At 37.9% G+C, this 23075-nt stretch overlaps 7 protein-coding genes across 9 annotated transcripts in view; 3 read left to right on the top strand and 4 right to left on the bottom strand.

Moving 5' to 3' along the window:
- Positions 1 to 23075, bottom strand: part of LOC125776324 (uncharacterized) — a 369137-nt gene that overhangs the window by 305337 nt on the left and 40725 nt on the right. The gene's annotated exons all lie outside the window — the stretch shown is intronic.
- Positions 2545 to 6686, top strand: LOC125776332 (uncharacterized). 2 transcript variants are annotated; one of them, XM_049448074.1, is made up of 5 exons: positions 2545 to 5420; positions 5480 to 5798; positions 5889 to 5992; positions 6059 to 6205; positions 6280 to 6686. In XM_049448074.1, the coding sequence occupies exon 1, from the start codon at positions 2545 to 2547 to the stop codon at positions 3724 to 3726; it is 1182 nt and encodes a 393-aa protein (XP_049304031.1). In that variant the 3' UTR covers positions 3727 to 5420; positions 5480 to 5798; positions 5889 to 5992; positions 6059 to 6205; positions 6280 to 6686. The 2 variants fall into 2 exon arrangements, with proteins under 2 accessions (XP_049304031.1, XP_049304030.1); XM_049448073.1 differs by having other exon boundaries at positions 2545 to 5798.
- LOC125776360 (uncharacterized) lies at positions 6706 to 7711 on the bottom strand. 2 transcript variants are annotated; one of them, XM_049448116.1, is made up of 3 exons: positions 7562 to 7711; positions 7313 to 7508; positions 6706 to 7221 (listed from the first exon to the last, which is right to left on the bottom strand). In XM_049448116.1, coding segments are annotated over exons 1-3 (714 nt in total). In that variant the 5' UTR covers positions 7564 to 7711. The 2 variants fall into 2 exon arrangements, with proteins under 2 accessions (XP_049304073.1, XP_049304074.1); XM_049448117.1 differs by lacking the exon at positions 7562 to 7711 and having other exon boundaries at positions 7313 to 7535.
- Positions 13799 to 15246, top strand: LOC125776361 (putative nuclease HARBI1). The gene is made up of 4 exons (XM_049448118.1): positions 13799 to 14042; positions 14098 to 14539; positions 14607 to 14751; positions 14813 to 15246. Exons 1-4 carry the CDS (start codon positions 13921 to 13923, stop codon positions 14815 to 14817), a joined length of 714 nt encoding a protein of 237 aa, XP_049304075.1. The 5' UTR covers positions 13799 to 13920; the 3' UTR covers positions 14818 to 15246.
- On the bottom strand, positions 15366 to 16657 carry LOC125776374 (uncharacterized). The gene is made up of 3 exons (XM_049448129.1): positions 16441 to 16657; positions 16187 to 16364; positions 15366 to 16128 (listed from the first exon to the last, which is right to left on the bottom strand). Coding segments are annotated over exons 1-3 (525 nt in total). The 5' UTR covers positions 16443 to 16657; the 3' UTR covers positions 15366 to 15783.
- LOC125776331 (putative nuclease HARBI1) lies at positions 19494 to 20862 on the top strand. Its single transcript, XM_049448072.1, has 2 exons — positions 19494 to 19951; positions 20016 to 20862. Exons 1-2 carry the CDS (start codon positions 19532 to 19534, stop codon positions 20820 to 20822), a joined length of 1227 nt encoding a protein of 408 aa, XP_049304029.1. The 5' UTR covers positions 19494 to 19531; the 3' UTR covers positions 20823 to 20862.
- LOC125776352 (uncharacterized) lies at positions 20964 to 21831 on the bottom strand. Its single transcript, XM_049448108.1, has 2 exons — positions 21463 to 21831; positions 20964 to 21380 (listed from the first exon to the last, which is right to left on the bottom strand). Exons 1-2 carry the CDS (start codon positions 21829 to 21831, stop codon positions 20964 to 20966), a joined length of 786 nt encoding a protein of 261 aa, XP_049304065.1.

Raw genomic sequence — 23075 nt, 5'->3', positions numbered from 1 at the left:
GCTACCCTCAACACAGGAGCTCCTAGACGGACTTGGAGACTCAATCGACAGCAGCGCGGTTGACGGCAGGGTAGAGGATCTTTCCCTCCTCGAGCCCAACTTATGATGGCCGTCAACATGGAGATTGCCCAAGTGAACCTGCATCATGCGGCGGCAGCCTCAGCTGTCATAACAAGCAGGTTCACTGCGGAAAAACTGAGCACGCTGCTGATCCAAGAGCCTTGGATCCATAAAGGAGAGGTAAAGGGCCTCAAGACGGAGGCAAACAAGGTAATCTGGGACCCCTCAAGCGAGAGGCCTAGGACGTGTATGGTTGTCAGAGGCAATATTGTTTTCTTTTGCATTTCAGAGTTTCTGACGCAAGACTTGGTGGCGGTGCAGGCTAGGGACAGTGAGGGCAAAGACTTCGTCCTAGCCTCAGCATACTTTCCGGGAGAGGCAGCAACGGCACCCCCGGAGGCGGTGGAAAGGTTGGTGGAGCACTGCAGGCTGCACAAGCTCCCGCTTATCATCGGCTGCGATGCGAACGCCCACCACACGGAATGGGGCAGCACCGACTGCAACGCGAGAGGTGAGTCCCTTTTAGAATATCTAGTAGGTAGAAATTTAGCGGTAGAGAATGTAGGGTGCGAACCCACATTCGTAACTATAAGCAGGAGGGAGGTGCTGGACATCACCCTCAGTAATGAGCCGGCAACAGGGATGGTCTCGCAGTGGAGAGTCTCAACGGAGCCCTCCCTGTCGGACCATAGAATTGTAAGGTTCGTGCTGAGGGCAGAGGTCAAGCTATTCCCTCCTAGACGCAACCCTCGAAGGACCAACTGGGGTACCTTCAAGGAGAGGCTGGACGAGGAGTTAAGGAGGAAGGGGCAGACTGACAATAGCGCCACGGGCCGGGGCATTGAGGTCAGATTGACCGCACTTAGCGAGTCCATTATTAACGCGTATAACGACAGCTGCCCCTTAATTGCACTCACAGACAGGCGCAAATGCTCTTGGTGGACACGGAAACTCGCAGACCTGAGGAAGAAAGTACGGAGGCTATTTAATAAGGCAAAACGTACAGGGGTCTGGGAGGAGTACAGGAGCAACCTGACGTTATATAATAAAGAAATCAGGTCCGCAAAACAGGCTAGCTTCAGGAGATTCTGTGAAAACGTCTCCTCCACACCAGAAGCTGCCAGGCTGCACAAAGCTCTGGCTAAAGGGAAGACGGACACAGTGCTAGCCATCAAAAAGAACGACGGGACATTCACGACCAGCGTGGAGGACAGAGCTACAGAGCTCTTGCGTGCTCACTTCCCGGAGACTGTCCCGGTTTATCGGTGTCTGCCCTCAACCGAACATAGGCCGTCCCGCACTGATTGGGCTATCGCCAAACAGCTGTTTACTGCGGACTCGATCAGGTGAGCAATGGCCTCGTTCGAAAGGTTCAAGTCTCCGGGAGTGGACGGCATCTTCCCAGCGCTTCTACAACAGGGTGAGCAGATTCTGTTGCCACACCTGATTAGGCTGCTGAGGGAGAGCCTGGCGCTGGCCTACATCCCCGAATCATGGAGGACAGCTGAGGTAATCTTCATACCGAAAGTGGGAAGGAAGGACTACTCGTTGGCCAAATCGTTCAGGCCGATTAGCCTAACCTCCTTCCTACTGAAAACTATGGAGAAGATTATAGATCATCATCTAAGGTCTAAGGCGCTGAGGACCGTACCCCTGCATGCAGCTCAGCATGCATACAGAGCTGGCAGATCAACCAGCACAGCTCTGTACCAGTTGACCTCCGAAATAGAGAGTTCACTGGAGAAAGGGGAAGTCATGCTATGCGCCTTCCTGGATATTGAAGGAGCTTTTGACAACACTTCTCATAGAAGTGTGGCAATGGCACTGGAAGGTAGGAATGTGGCGGCACCAGTGCGTAGATGGATAGAGGCGGTACTCCGCACCAGGATTGCTGAGACCACTGCAGGGGGCACAAAGATTCGCCTAGGCACAACAAGGGGCTGTCCGCAGGGTGGTGTACTATCGCCCTTGCTGTGGAGCCTTGTCGTGGATGACCTGTTAGCACTGCTAACCGACAACGGCATCCGCTGCCAGGGATATGCGGACGATATTGTGATCATAGCGAAAGGCAAGTTCGAGGACACTCTCTGTGACCTAATGCAACGAGGTCTAAATCTGGCAAAGGAGTGGTGCAGGGGAGTTGATCTCAGCATCAACCCCTCGAAGACTACCATCGTCCCTTTTACAAGGCGAAGATCCCTACCCGGGCTTAGAAACCTCACACTTGGGGGGAGAGTGATTGAGATGACCAGCAATGTTAAATATCTCGGTCTCACTCTGGATTCCACTTTGCGGTGGAAGCAGCATGTGGACCAAACCTTGGTCAAGGCGACAAAGGCTTTAATGGTGTGCAATCGGCTGGCAGGTAAATCCTGGGGTTGCAAGCCAAGGATTGTCAGGTGGTTGTATACCATGATTGTGCGACCGATCGTGACATATGGAGCGGTGTCCTGAGCCTCTGTGGCGGCACAGGCCTCGGTGGTGATGAGACTATCGAGGCTCCAACGGCTAGCATGCGTCTGCATGACGGGCGCTATGCGAACCTGCCCAACGGCGGCGCTGGAGGTCCTGTTGGAACTCACACCGCTCCACATAGTGATCGGCCAAGTAGCCAAGCATTCACTCCTGCAAATAACGGCAGAGGGATGCGGTAAAGGAAAAATAATCTCGACCCAGAGGATGGAGGTGATAAGTGGCGGTAATCCAATTGCCCTCCTCCCGAAGGACGGGATTACAAAGACAGTTAACTTCACGAGAAAATTCAAGGTAACCCTGGGCAGCAAGAACGAGTGGAATGACTCCACTCTTGAGCTGTTGCTGAGGGACAGTACACTGAAGTGGTACACCGACGGCTCGAAAACGTCGGAAGGTATTGGTGCAGGGATCGCGGGACCACGCACAAGGCTATCCATACCGATGGGCAGATTCCCAAGTATCTTCCAGGCCGAAGTCTTAGCAATAAGTCGGTGTACAGAGATAAACCTCCACCGCGGCTATCGTAATGAGTGGATAACCATACTCAGCGATAGCCAAGCGGCACTAAAAGCGATCTCGGCCTACGAGATCAAATCGCTGCTGGTGCAGGAGTGTAGAGAACGGCTAAACAGCCTAGCGGAATTGAATCAGGTGCACCTAGTTTGGGTACCTGGTCATAGAGGCATAGCCGGAAATGAACTGGCTGACGAGCTCGCCCGCTCTGCAGCCTCCACAAGTATGGTAGGGCCCGAACCATTTACCGGGGTGGGCCCCCATACGATAAAGGAGCTGCTCCGCAAAGAGGAAAGAGAGGGCAGAGAAGGTCATTGGCAACGGGCGCATGGCATGCGGCATGCAAAGCTGCTGATAGGGGGGTACAACCTCAAAAGGTTTAAATCAATAATCAACCTCCCAAGGATCAAGCTCAGGCTCCTGGTCGCATTCTACACCGGCCACTGCAAGTTGAAAAGGCATATGTACAACTTAGGACTTGCCGCTTGCTCTAACTGCCGGTTCTGCGACAGGGAACCTGAAACCCCGGAGCACCTGCTGATCGATTGCATTGCAGTCTGCAGACGCAGGTCTAAGGCCCTTGGAACTACATTTCCGGATAGGGATCACATCGACTCACTAGCTCCCAGCAAAATGCTAAAATTTATCGATTTGTTGGGGCTTGGTGAGTTCCTGTGAGTTAGGAGAGGGCACAATAGACCCAAGGTCGCAGTGCTTACCTCTATTAATTATATTGTCTATTGTCTACCTTATCAATCTTGCTTTATTTCAGCATCAACACTAATAAGGATTATACATAACATATATACTCTATTCAAACTCAAATTCCAATTGATGTTTTCATATAACGGCTAACGATTTGTAAATTTGTATATGGGCAAATCCTGCGTTACGCACGACACGTACGCGTTTTCGGATTGAAATATAACAATTTTTTGGTCTTTCAAAAGACATACCTTCAAGTTATACACAGTGTTTAGTGGGATTTGAGTGTACTTTCGAATGTCATCAAAATATTTTTTGTAACAGGTTTAAGCTGCGAAAAATTTGATCTCAAAGTATTGTTACGCACGCTACAAAAAATGGAAGTAGCTTTGAAGGTTGAGGTATGTTTTCGTAATTTTTAGCAAATTTGGAATAATAAAGCACACTAAATGAAATACCTTAAAGAAAGATGAATATAAGAGAATTCTAAAATAACTTACTTGCAGCCAACAAATTTTGTAGTTTTTTATCAATGGCCGTGAACCCAACGTTACGCACGCTACGTTACGCACGCTATATTTTTTCCAGTAGTATATAAATAAAAACAATTGTATTTATTTTAACAAAACAATTTATACTCTTTTTTAATAAGATTATTTAATTCATATTTTATGTTTATAAATTAATTTATTAATGTATATATGTTTATAAATAAATTTTATGTTTTGCTGAATCTGCCGTTAATGCTATTTCGAGCTCATTTTCATTAAGAAATGAAAAATAATGATTGCTTTTTATTCCGGAAATGCTCTTAATGTTAGCCCATCTCTCCGAAAGAAATGCAGTTGTATTTTTTATATATGTACTGCTTACATATAAAATTGAAATACCATTTATACTAATTTTTACCAATTTAAAAAAATCATGGGCGTTATTAAGAACAATATTCTGAGCTTTCACCATTTGCCAAATTTTTCTCTTCATGACAGCTCCAATTCCGTCTACTGCACCCTTTCCGTGAGCAGTTGCAAAAAAATTCCAAAGTTGGTCAAATCTAATTTTTCTTTAAAAAACGGTTTAATACTCAAAATGAACTTGTTTTTAAATTGACTTGCACAGCCATCAGAAAATAAAAATAACTTCGAAATAGCGTTTTGTTCTTTAATAGCGGGATTCTGTAACCAGTCTCTAGTCTCTATTTGAGTCATTTTGAGGCAAAATCTCAATTTGTGACTAGTTACTATTCACTAAACAGTCTCTAGCGTTAGTCTCAAAATATTGAGACCTGAGCCCGAATCGCGGCATTCGTGATCGAGCGAGCTATTGTATCGAAACAAATTTCGTGACGTTTCGAGTAGCCGGATCGCCGCACTCGATACGAAGCGAATCTAAATTAGCTCACTGTAACAGCCCTGGCCTTTCTACAAATGGCATTTACGAAGTGTCAAATTGTGAAATCAAAACAAAAGAAATCAAAACAAAGAAACTTGTTGAAGCCGTGCTATATTTTTTATTTATAAAGGTGAAATACTATTGTTTTTCTCAAAAGTGATGCATTCAATAATTTTTTTATATTCGTCTTCGGAATCTGAGGAAGAAAACGTGCAGCAAGTCATAAGGAACCGAATGCGAGACAAAAGCAATCCCTTGGCATTACCGGAGGCAGCGTAAGTAATTAGAATTGTGTACAAATTAATTTCAATTGCCTACATGTTTATATTTACAGCTTCAAGAAACGGTTCAGACTCTCTAAAAGTGCATTTAACTACGTATTGGCTGAACTCAAATTTGAAGGGCATTTGTCAACCGCAGTGGCACCAATGATTCAACTGGGAGCGACTTTGTCCCTTTTGGCCAGTGGTGGCTACCAGCACTTGGTATGAAATGACTTTTTGTAGGAATATGTCAAAGCACTATTTGCAAAATAATAAAAAATGTAGTCGGCGAAATGGAAACAAAGTTGTGCCCCCAATTTATTAAATTCGTGCCCGACAATCTTTCGGAATGCACGAAATCGTTTGTTGAAAAATACAAAATTCCTGGAGGTAAGATTAGCGCTTTTATTTTGAGTAAAATGTAGCGCTTTTAAAGCTGAAGCATACTTAACATATTTAAATATGTGTTTATGCATGCAGTTATTGGATGTATTGATGGCACGCATTTTGGGCTGCAAAAACCAACAGTAAATGAGCACATGTTCTTCAACAGGAAAGGATACCATAGCCTCAACTCAATGATAGTAGGTTGCATATAAAATGTATGCACATACACATACGTATACTTATAAACTTTAATTTAAGTACAGATATGTGACCATGAAAACCGCATTTTGGCCATTGACTCAAAGTATGGTGGAGCCGCACACGATTCCTTTGTGTGGAAGCATTCGGCACAACGAAAGTTTTTGGAGGAGCAATTTAACTAAAATAACTTCAAAAATGTTTGGCTTTAGGTAATATAACTTCTTATTGTACTGTTATGCATATATGTACCTAAATTTAAAATACATTTTTCGTAAATCAATAGGAGATACGGGTTATCCCTTGGAGCCGTGGTGTTTAACACCATTCAGGAACCCTGAAGAAGGGTCTACTCAAGCTCGGTTCAATGAGGCTCATTCTAAAGCTCGCTGTGTGGTTGAAAGAACTATTGGTATCCTAAAGGGCCGTTGGAAAATTCTAAGCAATGACAAGAGAAGCCGTTACCAACCTGAAAAAATGGCACAATTCGGGAACGTATGTGCAGCGTTGCATAACATTTGCATACATTTCAAAGATGCGTCGTATTGCAGACATTATGCAAGTGAAGCTATTGACACAGAAGTGGATATAGGAAACGAAACTCATTTAAGCAAAATTGGACACAAAATTCGAAACCATATAATGTTGGCGCTAGAAAATACAATTTGAATAAAACAATTGTATGTACGTTTATTATTATTTGTTTGTATATTTATTTATTTTCTTTTAAGGCTTCTAATTGTATTCGGTTAATTTGCAGCTCTATTGCTTTGACTTCCATATAAGCTTTGTGAGCTTCCTTTTTCATTTCCATCGACCTCTCCTTCAAAGCTATGAGCTTGTCTAGTTTTGCGCCTATACTCTGCTGGTAGCTTTCAAACGCGATCATATTTTCTTTAATGAGGGCCAGCTTTTCATCGGCAGCATCCTGTTTGCTCCTCTTCGTAGCGCTGCGACTAGTTGAGGGTTTCGGTGGAACGTCGTCTTCGTCACTGTATAAAAACTCTGCCATAAGCTTTTCGACAGGCTCTTTTTCAGGGGTGGAGTTGTCAAAAGTTCTTACTTCTCCCAGGCCTTCTACCGCAACGTCCATGCCGGTAGCCTGAAGCAGTTGCTCCTCTGCTGTTGTTAGGTACTTTTCTTCGTAAGGACCACAACCAGTTCGCTGCTTCGATGCTTTGTTGAAAGGCAACTTGTTTTTGACGTTGTGCTTTTGATCAGCAAATACCTACGTGTATATGTATATAGAAAATAACATTTGGATAAGTAAATTTGTTAAGACACTTATCAAAAGAGGAAATGCATGGAGATCTACGTACTTTCCGCCAAGACTTAGCATCCTTCATTGGTGGACCGGCCGCATTAAGCAGAACCGCCAAGGAGTCCCACAATTTATTGGCAGCAGCTTTGCCCTGACCACAATTCGGCAACATATTTTTGGCCAAGTCTTGATGCCGAAGCATGTATTCGGCCATTAAATTTTTTTGTCTCATGTTGATTTTATTAACATTTGTCCTAAAAAAATGATTCTATTTATAAAATAGTCTATAACATAAACGTTAACTTACATTTTATTTGATTTTTTCTGAGTAGACTCACGACGTTTGAAAACTTTTGAATTAACGATTGCAAATTATCAATCGAATGACATTTCGTTATGTTCGTTTGAATTACAACTCGTTATCGAATGTCAAATTTCAAACGAGTGTACTCGATAACGAGTGCCGCAATCCGAAAACTGGAAATTTCGAACAATTTTACTCGTTCACGAATGCCGCGATTCGGGCCCAGGTAGTTAGCAGGTCACAAAACTAAAAAGAGCTCTTGTCTGCCATTTGGAATATACTGAATAGAGATCATCATAGATATTAATCGATTGTCGTTACTTTATATTTTGTAAGCAACTTAAACACGAAAAGATGAAAAATAAATCAACTTTACATAAATTTCGTAAATATTATGAAACAAAGTCAACATGTATTTTTATTGATAATTATGTTTTTTTGACTATGTTATAGAAAATTTAATACTTGTTATCGACATATTTATTTTCATTCAAGTGTAAAAACATCTCTGAATAATGAAATGTAATAGATTTTGTCACTGTCACTTACAGAATAGCAATATCGTCTCAGGTCTCAAAAATTGTCTCTAACTTAAAATCTCAAATTTAGAGACTTGAGACTGTCTCACGTTACAGAATCGCACGGTAAGTTTCTTTACAATTAACTGGAGAAAACAATAAACATCATATTTATTGTGTGACAGTTGATCGCTCGTAATAGCAAATGATCTTGTGCAATTGTGCAACCAGGCAACACAAGTAAAAATGGTAACTTGGGAGTAACTAAAATGTGCAGACTGAATTTCATTTTGATTGAGGAGCCTATTGTTTTCCGCAAAATCGACTTGCAGAACAGCTTCATCTTGTTTAATAGATATTTTTCGGTCTTGAAAGTATTTTTGTTGAGTCCTTTTAACGTAAGTATGCAGTTTATAGGAAGGTAACTGATGCGTTTATCAACGATTCTCCAATGCTTCCATTCAGTTAGCTCTTCAAGTTGATTAATGTAAATCAAAGGGACGAAAGCGTCTGTAATGTCTTTAATGCACTTGTTGCATTCATTCCTCATACAAACTTCATTGTTTTCGTCACAACACACTTTTCTTAAAAAATTGCCGAAGTTAGATGGGAACATACGAAAAATGCCAAACATAGCTTCCAATAAAAATGAAAAATTGGCGTAAATCTGGTAAACACACATGTTATGTGGAAGCTTACTAGACAATTCCACGTGTTTTGGTCGGTTGTTATGAAATTTAGTACGTGAAATATTTGTTCCACGAAACGTTGTTTTGAACAATTCATATGCTTCTCTAATTGTCATAACCATGAATCTTTTAGATATTGGAAGGTTATTTGATTTTGATAAAAGTGTGGACTTTCTTCCGGCAGTTTCCGTAGAGATGTCATCATTAGTGTAAAACTCTTAAATCATTTTAACATTTTCGTCAACCGTATTTTTTGCTTGAGCTTCTTCTTCCTCTTTCAAGTATTTTTCTGTAAGCATTCTAAGAATTTCCTTTTTTTTGTTAATGTCTTTTGGTAACGCTAATTCCACTTTTTTAAGGCCTTTTAAAGGGTATTTTTGCACTTATATGCACCATCCAACGATATTATTGGTTGCTCTTGTTGTTTTTGTTCCTTTATTTTCTTTCTATAAATTTGCATACGGTTTCGGTGGTCAGCCTTTACTTTTTTTGATAATGAATCATCATTTTTTAGTTTTTCTTTAAGATTTTTTCTATAAATTTTCATTATTTTTACATTTTTTAAACGTTCTATTTGTGTTAAGTTTTCACTGGATTGTATTTTTTGCGATATTTTCGAATACGCTCTGCACCCGTTTTCATTTTTTCAACTGTTATTATTAAATGTTATACTGTAAACAAATAATTTTCTGTGGTACCAATATGCCGATAATCTAAAGCAGTGTTTTTCAATCTGTGGGTCGCGACCCCTAAGGGGGTCGTGAACCCTTACTCGGGGGGTCGCCAGCTGAAAGAAAAAGTCGAGGTTCTTACACAACAAAAACAAAATTTTAATGAGAAAGATGTGCTTGTTTATTTTTCATTAGTTTATCAAATTGTGCTGTTATTTTTGAAACATTAATAATTAAATCATTTTCTAATTGCAGTCTATTTCTCTTTTTAGTTTTTGTCTACCATTGAAGAAAATGTCAGTTCACACAAGTATGAAGTGGCGAATGCCACTAATAATTTAGAGCTTCCCTTGCCAGCTCTGGATATTCGTGTTTTCTTTTCATCCAAAATACGTCGACACTTTGCGAATAAAATTCCATTTTAAGCATGCCATTAGCAGCTAATTCTAGAAGACATTCTTTCATTTCGTGTTGACATCAGCCAGATCTATTGATTTGTTCAAAAAAAGGGTTTAAGATCCATCTACGACCATTGTCAGCTTCAGAGTGCAAGTCTGGAAGGTATGTCAAAAGTTTCTCTTGTAAATTATGCAAGCTTTGTATCATGAAAGGGATATGAGCCGATACTGCAAAACTTTGGGCTGATGCATTATCATCAACAATCTTCTGAACAAGACTCAAACATTTTGTTTTGCAGAGAGGTCGACCACAAACGAAGTTTTGCATGAAATGCTTTTACTTTATCTTTAGCTGTTAAAATATTTTCTTCTCTTCCTTGAAGGTTCTTGTTCAAATTGTTAAGGTGGCTAAAACTATCTGCCAAAAATGCTAATTTCAAGAGCCAAATAGGGTCAGAAAAACGGTAAGATATTCTGATTTTGCATTTTGTAAGAACATTAACAATTCAGCTCTCAGTTCCAGAACTCTTGTCAATACCTTTCCTTTGGATAGCCACCTGACCTCTGTGTGATAAAGGAGATTTTGATGAAGCGAGCTCATATCTTCACAAACGATTCTGAATAGCCGGGTTTGCAAAGCTTTACCTTTGATAGAATTCACAATTTTTATTACCTCCTTGAGCACGTCATTTAAATCAGAAGGTACTACCTTAGCAGCTAGAGCTTGTCGATGAAGAAAACAGTGTGTCCAGGATATGTTTGGTATTATCGATTTTAATTTTGCAATGAGTCCGCTATTTTTGCCAGTCATAGCTTTAGCGCCATCGCTACAAATAGCGATTCATTTTTTCCAATCAATATCGTAGTCGCAAGTGCTTTCTAAAAACATATCGTACAAACACTGGCCAGTAGTGTTTGCAGGAAGTGCTTTGCAAAATAAGATTTCTTCCGTAATACTGTCATCTGCCTCAAAACGCACAAACACTACAAACTGTGCACAGTCGGAAACATCTGTTGATTCATCGAACTGCAAAGCAAAATGTTGGCTATTCTTTAATTTATCGACTACTTGAATATCCTTGGCCATATCGTTTATTCTGCGTGAAATAGTATTGTCAGAAAGTGGTATTTTTCTTAATTTGTCTGCCTCCTGCTTACTGACCATAATTTCAACCATATCGAGTGCCACTTGCAAAATAAGATTTTCGGCAATTGTATGTGGTTAGTCGATATGCGACTATGTAGCTAGCTAATAATGTTGACTCGTTCACACTGGATGCCTGAAAATAAACCAAACAATATACAAGCGAACAGTCAATAAAAATTAAGGACGCGGAATCTTTGCACACCGAAATTAAGTATAATCAAAAGTTGTATGCAAATAACAAAGAAATAAACACCAATGAAAAAAGGGTGGGGCGCTTTTTAAGAGCTGATTTATAGTGCACCCCGCGCTTTTTTCATTATTTTCTTACTTACCTGAATTATAGAATTTTGCTGCTGACTAAGAGCTTTCAACTTTCGTTCAAAGAAATCCAACGGCTTATCAGCTTCTTTTTGATGCTTGGTTGTGAGATGTCGCATAAGCTTTGACGGTTTCATACTCTCACGTGATAAAACATCGCTGCAAATTACACATTGAGGTTTATTATTTATGACTGTGAACCCGTATTTCAAATAACTGTCATCGTAATGTCTATTTTTTCGGATTCGATTCACCACCACCGCTATTGATACTCGTACCAGATGTTGAAGGCTGCGATCTTTTGAGAAATTTATCCATTTAATTCGCGCAGAGCAAGCGAAAAAACAAAAAAATGACGTCTGAACTCATCGGCGACTACGCTTAACTGAGAGATGAGAGTTGAAACAAAAGAACATTGCGGGTGGCGCGCGAGTTACCTTCTCTACCCTATTTGTACAGATGCTTAGAGTTTAAGAGAAGAGAAGAGAGAATCACTAAGCATCTATTTCTTTTAGAAAGAATCGCGAAGCAGGTATTTTTTAGAGAGAATCGCGAAGCGGCTATTTTTCTAATTCATTCGAGCGTGAACTTTGATCCGAAACAGAAGCAACAGCACTGCATTTCTAGATTTTATTTGAATAAAGGAAGAGGCACCTACACAAAACTGGTAACTCGCGCAGGGCGCTTGCTGTTACCGCATCGACAATCATGCCGTGCGGTGTGGCAACGTCGCCGTCGCCGACGCAGTATGACCCGCGCGAATAAGAGATAAATTTGCCAAAATAGGAAAAACTTATTACCTTTTTTAAAATTAAATTATTTCTTTGACTTATTATGACACAAGGGGGTCGCCAGAATATTTCAACCTGTAAAGGGGTCGCGAAGTCAAAAAGATTGAAAAACACTGATCTAAAGTGACACTGAAAGATAATTGCAAATGATTCAAACGAAACCAAAGGCGAGACAACGTGAAATTTACCGTTTAAAAAAAAAATGCTAATCGGTACGATTATAGTAAGCTAAGAATAGTAGGCGAAGAATAGATTTAAGAAGGGAAGCGATAAGAAAACAGAATAAAAATTGCAAAGGTTTCTATTGTAATTTTTGTGAGAACTCAAATCGTTACGCACGCTACAGAAATGAATATGCTGTAATTTTTTGGTTTTTAATTGTAGAAAGAAAAAAAAAATTTTTTTCTTAAAAGCAGGATATTTATTCAAATTAAAATTATAGATGATTTGTAAAAAAAAAATTTTCTACTCACAATATAAAAAAAACCTGATTTTCCGTTACGCACGCTACAACGCATTTACCTGGCATTTCATACCAAATTTTAATGTTTCCAGAAAAGTAAACGAAATTTTTTTTACAAATTTTAAGGAGAATTGAGTGAATAACAATATGGCTTTCTATTGGATCATCTATGTTAATACTAAAGGAATGATGAACACGTAAAAATTTCACTTTTTTTGTATAACACCTGAAAAGACCTGAGGTAGGGTAGGATTTGGTAATAATTTTTGTATTAATCATCATCGAAATATTTTTTTCTTTTATAAATTAATAAAATTGGATATCTACTCTAATGCTCCATTAAAAAAAAATTAGGTTGGATTAAGTTCAAATATCTTTGGTTGGTAGACAGTTTCTGGGATATGCCCATATGTCAAACGACAAATTACCACCCAGGATTGTATCCTATTGCATTCTAAAAATTTTGAAATACTTGAAGCGTGTTTAAAATTTGTACAAAAAACAACTGATTTAACATTAAACAACAAGTAATTTCCCAATAAAATTTAACAGATATGCAAGGTAATATAATAACTTAAATAGCGTAAACACTTGCATTAATTAATATCTTTTAAAGTGTTGCTCATCAAAATTTTAAATTTATATGTAGCTTCAATGCTAAAGCTTAGTACGCAGCTCTTAAGGAACGTAAAAACTTCATATAAAAAACGCTTAAGAAACGGTCAAGAAATTTCCTGCGATAAATTTACTTGTGCTAGTACGCAGCTCTCAAGAAATCTAGTACTAATTTTTAATACTTTTTTTCAATAAAATGTGAATATGGCAATCCTGGTTTTGCGAAGAAACATCAAATCAACAATTGTTTCTTGAAGGAAATTCGAAGTAATCGTCAAACTCATCCTAAATTAGTTGAAATCATTATTATGAAGTATATTCCATTTTGAAATGTTGTATAAAACCTACCAATCATCAACAACATTCCTTAAATCTCAATGAAAATATTTATGTTACCATACACATACATACATACATACATAATACGCACAAAGTTTGTTTACTTTGTTTATTCTCTCTTGCTCATCTAATGTGGATCATTCACAATGCGTAACCAGCTGTCAAAATTACTTGAGAAATAATGGCCCCTATTATGAGTTGCATTCGAACTTCGACAACGATCGAAAATGCTGGTCGAACGAGTTTGCATGAAGATTGGCGTTATTGTGAATTGCAATCATTTTGAATGTTCACGATAGTATACATCTGTCAGGTGGTGTAAAAACTAAAAACGTTTTGTTTACGAAGTGTGAAAGTACAACTAATAAATATTTTATAAATAAAGAAAATATAAATAAAAGTTAAAATAAAATATGACTACGACTGAGTTGTGGTTTGGCGATTCTTCAGAGGAGGATGAAAGCTTACTGGAATTGGCTAGAAATAGAAAGGAGCTAAGGGACGCTTCCAACCGTTTGGAATTGGATTCCGCTACGTAAGTACAATGCTATTTGTTAGAGGTTTCAACATTTAGGAAATTTTATTTGTAGATTTATAAAAAACTTCCGTTTGTCGAAAGAGGCGTTTGTTGATTTGCTGTCCGCTACAGAGGAGATGCTGCAGCGATGCACACGAGCGAAATCTATTCCCAATATACTAAAATTGGCAACAGCTTTACGATTGTGTGCTCAGGGATCGTATCAACTTAGTATAGGGAATGAAAACATGCTTGGACTTGCACAGCCCACGGTGTCTGTGGTACTATCTGAGGTACTCGATGCCCTGGAGAATTTCATTTGCCAAAGATGGATAAACTTCAATTATACCGAGGCTGAAATGCAACAAGCAAAATCACATTTTTATAGTAATACCAGATTTCCTGGGGTAATCGGTTGTATTAATGGTACACACATCAAAATTGTGGCTCCCAAAAAGGAGTTGCAGCATTTATATTACAATAGAAAAGGATTCTTTAGCATTAATGCTATGATTGTAAGTATGCATACAAGTTTATCGTAAATTTGTAGTTGAGCATTTTTGGCTTTTATATTAATTACAGGTTTGTGATCATACAATGAACATACGGTATATAAATGCAAAGGATCCGGGGGCAACGCATGATTCAATGATTTTCAACATGTCAGCATTGAAAGCATATTTAGAACAGCAAGTCGAAAATGGTCTTCGCAATACTTGGCTACTTGGTACATATGTATATGTTTGACTAAAAAATATTATAAAATATTATAAAAATATATTTTTTAGAATAATTTTTTTTTCTGAATAGAACGCGCTGGATACGCTCTAAAAACTTATTTGATGACACCTTTTAGAAATTCTGAAGAAGGATCTCCAGAAAGCAGATACAAAACACAACATTCGAGAGCAAGAAATATAGTAGAGCGCACTATTGGAGTTTTAAAAAATAGATTCAGATGTTTGTTACAAGCAAGAGCTCTCCACTATTCTCCAAAAAAGGCGACAAAAATTATGAATGCTTGTGCAGCTTTACACAACATTTGCATATTTTATAAAGTCGAAATTTCTCCTGAAGAATTTCCTAATGAGGCAAACGACAGTGATGGTGGAGTCATTGAAGTTGAATCTGATAACGACTCGGAAGCAGCAGCAATTAGAAATCGTATATTAAGAACGTTTTAGATATAATTAAAAAAAAATAAATTAGAAGTTTATTTATTCAAAATATTTATTATGGAATTCATTGTTCATGTTTATCTACGTAATAAAAATTACTCTTTGTCAAAAAATATCACATAATTCATTTACCTTTTGTACTTAGAAGTATATACAGTCTTAAGATACTAATAAAAACCGAAAAATATCACATATTTCATTTACCTATTCTACTTAGAAGTGTATACAGTCTTGAAATAGCAATATAAAAACAAAAAATATTAATTCAGTCTCTTTAAGGCACTTAAACTTAGATCTAAATATAAAAGTTAAGAATTATTTAATTTTTTTTTTAGCTCTAAAATTGCAAGTTTTAACTCCAATTTTGTTCTGCGATCTTGCTGGCTTTTTAAGACTTCTTCTTTGTAAACCCGCAATTTTTCCCTTTTCAGCTGTAGCATTACCTCTGTTGCGCTTTTATCCAGTTCATACTGTTTCTTTTGGTATTCCACTTTTTCTTCAGCACATTTTCCTATGACCTAAAGTGGAGACCATTTCTTCGTAGAACTGTTTCTGGGGATTTGTCTCGGAGTCCAGTAACCTCAGCCTCTCTGTCTTGTTGCATTTTTTAATTGGCCGCTTTTTGCGTGCTGGAGGCTCGTAAGCCTCAGAATGAAACTCCACTTCACTTTCCTTAGGTTTTCAGCCTGAGGATGTGGGGTGGGATTTGGTGGAGCTGAAAGTTGTGGTTCAACATCGCCACTTATATCCAGACCAAATTCGGCTCCCGGCGGGTTTATGCAGGCATTAAACTCGAGTATGCCAATAATACTCTCTTCAGTATTAGAAAATCCCTGCAGCCTGTTAGTACCTCCGCCTGTTGCTCTGTACTCCGCTTTGTTTTGGGACAGTTTTTTCTTTGTCTTTGACTTCATATCAGCCCATACCTACAATGTCCAAATAAAAATGTATTTTCACAAAAAAAAACAGAACAACTTTATGAACCTTCATCCACTTTGCCGCTGGTCTAGTTGGTGGACCCAAACAGTTTAGCTCCAAAGCAAATCCCTCCCATTGTGTTGCCGCCTGAACTTTGGTGCAAATCCCTCTTGAAAATTGTGGATTTTCTTCCATTAAAGCTACCAGTTTCTCCAATTGCTGTTTAGTGCTCACGACTTTCGACCTGCATAAAATTAACAAAAATAGTATAAATTATTTATTTGTTACCATAAAGCAATAAATAAACGCAAAAAACCTACATTTTCACAAATTTCCATTCACTACGCTACGCTGTCGATAGGTAAATTCTGTTCGAAAGCCATTTCGATGCTAAACGAAAAGGTTGCATAGCTCATAATACGAATTTGACATTCGATTTTCGATAGCCAGCGAATAGCGAAGATCGAATGCAACTCATAATAGGGGCCAATGTATTTTTTTTCTTGAGCAATTACTTGAGAGCTGCGTACCAACCTTAACGCAACACCCTGATTACCATGAAAGTAGCAAAAAACGTGTTTCACAACACCCTAAGATTTTCTAGAGTTGAGTATATGTATGTAAGCATTGCAACTGTTTATTACTGTATATACTGAGATCTGAACCGTGTGATTCTATACTGTGATACAGTGTCAAGTCTCTAAATTTGAGCTATTAAGTTAGAGACAATTTTTGAGACTTGAGACGATTTTGCTATTCTGTAAGTGACTGTCACAAAATCTATTACATTTCATTATTCAGAGATGTTTTTACACTTGAATGAAAATAAATATGTCGATAACAAATATTAAATTATCTATAACATAATCAAAAAACGTAATTATCAATAAAAATAAAAATATATGTTGACTTTGTTTAATAATATTTACGTCTCAAAATAATGCCTCAAATTAGAGACCTGGTAGTTAGCAGGTCACAAAACTAAAAAGAACTCTTGTCGGCAATTTGGATTTACTGAATAGAGATCGTCCTAGATATTAATCGGTTTTCGTTCTTTTATACTTTGTAAGCAACTCAAACATGAAAAGGTGAAAAATAAATCAATTTTGAATAAATGTCGTAAATATTGTGAAACCAAGTCAACACATATTTTTATTTTTATTGATAGTTATGTTTTTTGACTACCTTATATAATAGAAAATTTAATACTTGTTATCGACATATTTATTTTCATTCAGATGTAAAAACATCTCTGAATAATGAAATGTAATAGATTTTGTGACTGTCACTTACAGAATTGCAAAAACGTCTCAAGTCTCAAAAATTGTCTCTAGCTTAAAATCTCAAATTTAGAGAATCGAGACTGTATCACAGTACAGAATCGCACGGTAAATGTAATCTAATCCCTTCAAATTTTCGGTCTGAACATGTTGTAACATTCTTTATTAGTTCGCTTAATTCTTATATTAATACTATGTTCAGACCGAAAATTTCAAAGATTAGATTACCCGTGCGATTCTGTAACGTGAGACAGTCTCAAGACTCTAAATTTGAGATTTTAAGTTAGAGACAATTTTTGAGACTTGAGACGATTTTGCTATTCTGTAAGTGACAGTCACAAAATCTATTACATTTCATCATTCAGAGATGTTTTTACACTTGAATGGAAATAAATATGTCGATAACAAATATTAAAATATCTATAACATCGTCAAAAAACATAGTTATCAATACAAATGAAAATATATGTTGACTTTGTTTCATAATATTTACGAAATTTATGTAAAATTTATTCATTTTTAACTTTTCCGTGTTTGAGTTGCTTACAAAATATAAAAATACGACAATCGATTAATATCTATGATGATCTCTATTCAGTATATTCAAAATGACAGACAAGAGCTCTTTTTAGTTTTGTGACCGGCTAACTACCAGGTCTCAATATTTTGAGACTAACGCTAGAGACTGTTTAGTGAATAGTAACTAGTCTCAAATTGAGACTTTGCCTCAAAATGTCTCAAATAGAGACTAGAGACTGGTTACAGAATCCCGCTATACATTTAAGCATTTCATAACCCAACAGTGTTCTCACTGCCGTTAGAAAGATTAAAAAACAGCTGTTATTGTCATTCAAGAATTCACATCGCTTAATATTTATCAAAAGAAAGGATTGTCATATAGTATTTTGAAATAAAAGCCGTCTTTTTTTAATATTTTCCATATAATAGAAATAATGGATGCATTTTTTCATTTTTTTGGTCGATTTTCAGGTGAAATTAGATTCATTGCTCTAAAAAAACTGTGTTTGTTTACATTTTTTTTCCTTTGTAGTGTCTAAATCAGCTGTGATAACGTAACAGATTTCCAGTGCTGACTAGTATTTTTCCAGTGCTGACAAGTAGATTGCGCAAAATCAGAGTCGCACGGACAGATTTAGCGTGGATCAGTTTCAAATCATTTCAATGAAGTGATTTGGAACTGTCATTTTTGTATGGCGAAATCTTGATAAATTTTTAAGATTAGTGGGATAATCCATTCAACAGCCGAAATCGTGTGATTAAGTGTCGGTCTGAACATAGTATAACATTAACTGTATGGAATATGCTCACTCTCAACTTAACTCAGCTGAATTTGAAACCTATATATGAATATGTATATAATTACCATATGGCTAGAGTATAGAAACGTAATTCACGTAAGGAGCCTTTTGCAGAGAACGTATAATATAGAGAAGGTTCAATTGCGGACAGGTGTGTGAACTGTCAAAAGCTACCAAAACCTTATTAGTGGATTTCACCACTTTTGGCTCAGAAGGAGAAATTTTTACAGTGCAGAGCGAACAGAGCTGAACATTCAATGAAAATTATGCTCAGAAATATACATTACTATTACAGACATATGTTGCTCTTTTGCTTATATTTTTACACGTTTACATGCAATCATATCAATTGATATGAATATCATTTTGTGAATTTTTGTGAATTCATGCAAAATTGATAATATTGTAATGAAATTATACTATTTCAAAGTCATATTTGTAGTTAACGTGCAAATAAAAGCTACTTTTTAAATATTTCTTATCTTTGTTAATATAATATAATTTCATATACATGTATATGTCGGAGCGCTTATGCTTGTATTTTGTATGTCACTGTAAATGCGTATGTTGTAGTGCTAATATTTTGTAAGTAAGTGTATGTGCCAGAGCGTCAGGCTCGGCGCAGGCGACGCATAGGCGGCATATATTGCGGTACTTTGTCTTGCAAATGCGCAAATAAGCATAGTAATGCCGGGCATAGACGACACAAGTAAACTGCACAAGTCTAGCACTGTGCAAAAAAAACTGCGACTCGCACTATACAAGCAAACTGTGCAAGTTTTTATTTTAATGTTGAAAGCGAAACAGACAACATGTGTAAATATTGCGCGATAATATTAATCGCTACAGCGATAAAAAAAAAACGAGAAAAAAGGAAAAGAAGTGTGTGGAGTAAACAATGGTTTTTAAAAAGAGACAAGTTAGGGCAGCAGAAAATATTGAAAGAATTAGAATTTTCAGCGGAAAGTGATTTTAAAAATTATGTAAGAATGAGCAAAGAAACGTTTGATGAATTGTTGGCAAAAGTGGCACCACTAATAAAAAAAAATTATACAATTATGAGAAAAGCGATTCCAGTGCATCATCGTTTGGCCTTGACGTTGCGGTTTCTGGCAAGTGGCAACAGTTTTGAGGACTTAAAATTTCTAACAGCCATTGCACCGCAAACTATAGGTGGAATAGTGTTCGAAACTTGTGAAGCCATAATTGAAGTCTTGAAAACCAACATTGCGGTGATTAATCAGAAGACTTCACGTGTTGACACCTAAATATAATTATCGTTTGTTATTTTTGCAGTTGCCATCAAGTGAAGAAGATTGGAAAAAGGAAGCTAATGCGTTTTACCAACGATGGAATTTTCCTAACTGTATCGGGGCGATGGATGGCAAACATGTTGCTATTACAAAACCACCTGGAACAGGATCTTTCTACTTCAATTATAAAAAATTCTTTTCAATAGTTTTAATGGCTGTTGTAAATGCAAATTACGAGTTTTTAATGGTAGATGTTGGCAAAAACGGACGCGCTTCAGATGCTGGAATTTTTAGTGATTCACTTTTTTTTATGAGTTTGAAGAACAACGAGCTCAAAATACCGTCTAAAGAATGTCCTCCAGGTTGCGATACTGCATTACCCTATGTTTTTGTTGCAGATGACGCGTTCCCTTTAACTGAAAATGTAATGAAACCGTTCAGCCCTTCTTCGATGATAAAAGATGAAATAATATTCAATTACAGACTGTCACGTGCGCGGGGCGTAGTTGAAAATACATTTGGAATTCTTTCATCAAGATTCAGAATTTTGTTAAAAACTATTAATTTGTCTCCCGAAAAAACAACAATCATAGTCCTCACTTGTTGCCACTTACATAATTTTTTAAGAAAAAAAAATGACCAAGTATACGCCAACAGTAATCTTGCAGGTACAACAGAAACAGAAGTCCTAGCACCAGTAAATCGTACTGTTATAAGAAATCATGCTACTAATGCAAAAGATATAAGAAGCCAATTTTGTAAATACTTTAATTCTGAAGGATCTGTTTCATGGCAAAACAGTATATATGAAAAACTCACAAACAAAAATGTCAATGATTCAACCAATTAAAAATAATTTTTAACCAAACACCAGAATTATATAATATAAACGACTGGATTTACAAAAAACAAATAATTCTTTTTTTATTTATTTTAGTATTTGACAATAACAAAACATAAAAAATTCACTTTAATTTCAGTAGTATACATTTTATTGAAAATTCGCGTAGAATCCCTGTATTGATTCCTGTGAATTATATGTTGTTGGGTCATATGGAGCATTTATAAGCTCTACTGGCGATGGAGTGGATACGTAAGAAATTGCTGTTGTTGGTCTGGATTGAAACATGTTGAATAATTCCTGTATGTGCGAATTATTCAAATTTCCAACACATCCTTGATACAAAACATCCGATATTAATTTACGCGCCAATATTTTTTGTTGAGGCTCCATCTCTTTTAATTGCGCACCCCAAGATTTGGCAATCACATCATCTGGGTCATTGTTGTTTTGTTGGTTACTGTTATTTTGTGATTTCAGGTGTTCGCACGCTATTTTAATTAAATTATCTTCCTCGGTAATTTTACGTTTACGTCTATGTTGTGTTGTTGATGTTTTTGGTGAAGTCTATAATTTAAAAAAATAAGTTTTACATATTTATGTGAATATTTATATAAGTATATAGATTATAAAAACTACTTATTTTTACCTCTTCTAAACTATCATATTCCATTGAACATGTGCTAGGTGCACTTTCCTCTTGATCCTCGAGAAAATTTAGAATATTATAGTACCATAATGTTGGCTCATAAATATCCTCAAATCCAGCTCCAGACTTTTCGCTTCTTTGCACTTTCTTGAATTCTTTTCTGTATGTTGTCCTATATGTATTAATTTTTTTTACCACCATATCCCTGTTTGCGTCGGGATATTTTTCTTTTAATTTTAAAATTAATTTTTCATATGCTTCAGCTTTCATTACTCTGTTGCTATGTTCTTTACTTTTTATACGCCATAATGAAGGCGATTCTTTATAAAGTTCAAGGAACTCGGTCCAAAACTGCTTGTCATCACTCATAATTATGGTGATGATGTTAACTTAACAAAAACTGAAACAAAACTGAGCTAATTTCGCCATATACTACGCAAATTCACTGCGCAGTATTCAGACTTGTGTAAAAATATCAAAATCGTTTTGATATTGCTCAGTTCACTGCACAAGTAGCACAAACACCCCCATACACTCCACAACCCGGTGGGACTTTAAATTTCCAGTGGGAATAGTCACCGTCGCTGAGCTTTAAGCGACCGGGGGGGTCGGCAGGTCGCGGATAGCCGGACGGCCTGTAGTAGCAGGTTAGTTGCGAAATAAGTTTAAACGAATAAGCAATCCCCGACGAGAAGCGGCGGGAGTAGAGGTTGCGGTATAAAAACCAGCAAGACCGTTGAAACTCCTGTGACAGTGGGCGAACCGACACCGCCCCTTTGAAGTATGTGTCCCCCGCAACATGCAAGGGCATGTTGAAAAAAAAAAAAAAAAATCCAGGCGCGACGGACCCATAATGGGCGGCTTCCTGGTCAGCGTCTGTTCACCATGTTAGGTGCGGCTGATTTTATAACTTGACCGGTACACAGCGCGGCGCACTGGGAGTCCCTGGATATCCTGACAGCGATGTCTCCGCTGGTGCGATGCAAAGGGTGATGTGAGCTTGCTCTGCCGAGGTGTTAGCCGCGTGGTGTATCAGTAAACAGCCACTTCGGTCCCTGGTCAGGGAGTGTGCATTGGGCGCAGGAGTAGTAGCCTGCGTTGCCCCGGGCGAGCGCCGGTCCGTCCGTGTTTTCCGGGACTGGTAAAGCGAAGGACAGGCCTCAGGGAACTGGGGTAGGAGCATGGTCTCCGAGGGTACACCCGTTCCTGTCTATTTCGGCCCGCCCCCTTACACACGATGCGCTGTAAGAACTTAACATATGGAGAATTATCTGAGAAAAGAAAACAAATGTAATAATAGCAGTGTACATGACTGCTTATCGAGCAACGGCACACAAAGCCCTGGCAGTAGGATCGCAGAATCGCAACCGTCCAGAAGAACGCCGACCTTGAGTGATCCTTGCGTCGAGGCTGACCCCTTTAGACGCGCGCCAAGACTGATGCGATCACCGAAACAGGGGCTCACCGTGGAAAGGCCTGAAAGAGCGAGATCGTCACCACCAGCGCTGGAAGACAGCACGCCGCGAGAGGAATTCACGCAACCAAAAGGAGATATCATGTCTGAGCTGGGAGATATGATCAATAGGCTAACTGTGGCAATAAAACCGCCTCAA

Source organism: Bactrocera dorsalis, chromosome 2 (genome assembly GCF_023373825.1).
Source record: "Bactrocera dorsalis isolate Fly_Bdor chromosome 2, ASM2337382v1, whole genome shotgun sequence".
Lineage (NCBI taxonomy): Eukaryota > Metazoa > Arthropoda > Insecta > Diptera > Tephritidae > Bactrocera > Bactrocera dorsalis.
Note: the sequence above shows the minus strand (reverse complement) of the source record. Positions and strands in the feature narration are given on the sequence as shown.

Coding starts and splice junctions, on each gene's coding strand:
- LOC125776332 (XM_049448074.1), top strand. CDS start 2,545: ATGAGACTATCGAGGCTCCAACGGCTAGCATGCGTCTGCATGACGGGC.
- LOC125776360 (XM_049448116.1), bottom strand. Junction 7,222..7,312: donor ATGCTAAGTCTTGGCGGAAA/GTACGTAGATCT, acceptor ATATACACGTAG/GTATTTGCTGATCAAAAGCA.
- LOC125776361 (XM_049448118.1), top strand. CDS start 13,921: ATGACTACGACTGAGTTGTGGTTTGGCGATTCTTCAGAGGAGGATGAA. Junction 14,043..14,097: donor TTGGAATTGGATTCCGCTAC/GTAAGTACAATG, acceptor TTTTATTTGTAG/ATTTATAAAAAACTTCCGTT. Junction 14,540..14,606: donor TTAGCATTAATGCTATGATT/GTAAGTATGCAT, acceptor TATTAATTACAG/GTTTGTGATCATACAATGAA.
- LOC125776374 (XM_049448129.1), bottom strand. Junction 16,129..16,186: donor CAGCGGCAAAGTGGATGAAG/GTTCATAAAGTT, acceptor TGGACATTGTAG/GTATGGGCTGATATGAAGTC.
- LOC125776331 (XM_049448072.1), top strand. CDS start 19,532: ATGTGTAAATATTGCGCGATAATATTAATCGCTACAGCGATAAAAAAA. Junction 19,952..20,015: donor TCTTGAAAACCAACATTGCG/GTGATTAATCAG, acceptor TTATTTTTGCAG/TTGCCATCAAGTGAAGAAGA.
- LOC125776352 (XM_049448108.1), bottom strand. CDS start 21,831: ATGAGTGATGACAAGCAGTTTTGGACCGAGTTCCTTGAACTTTATAAA. Junction 21,381..21,462: donor AATATGATAGTTTAGAAGAG/GTAAAAATAAGT, acceptor TTTAAATTATAG/ACTTCACCAAAAACATCAAC.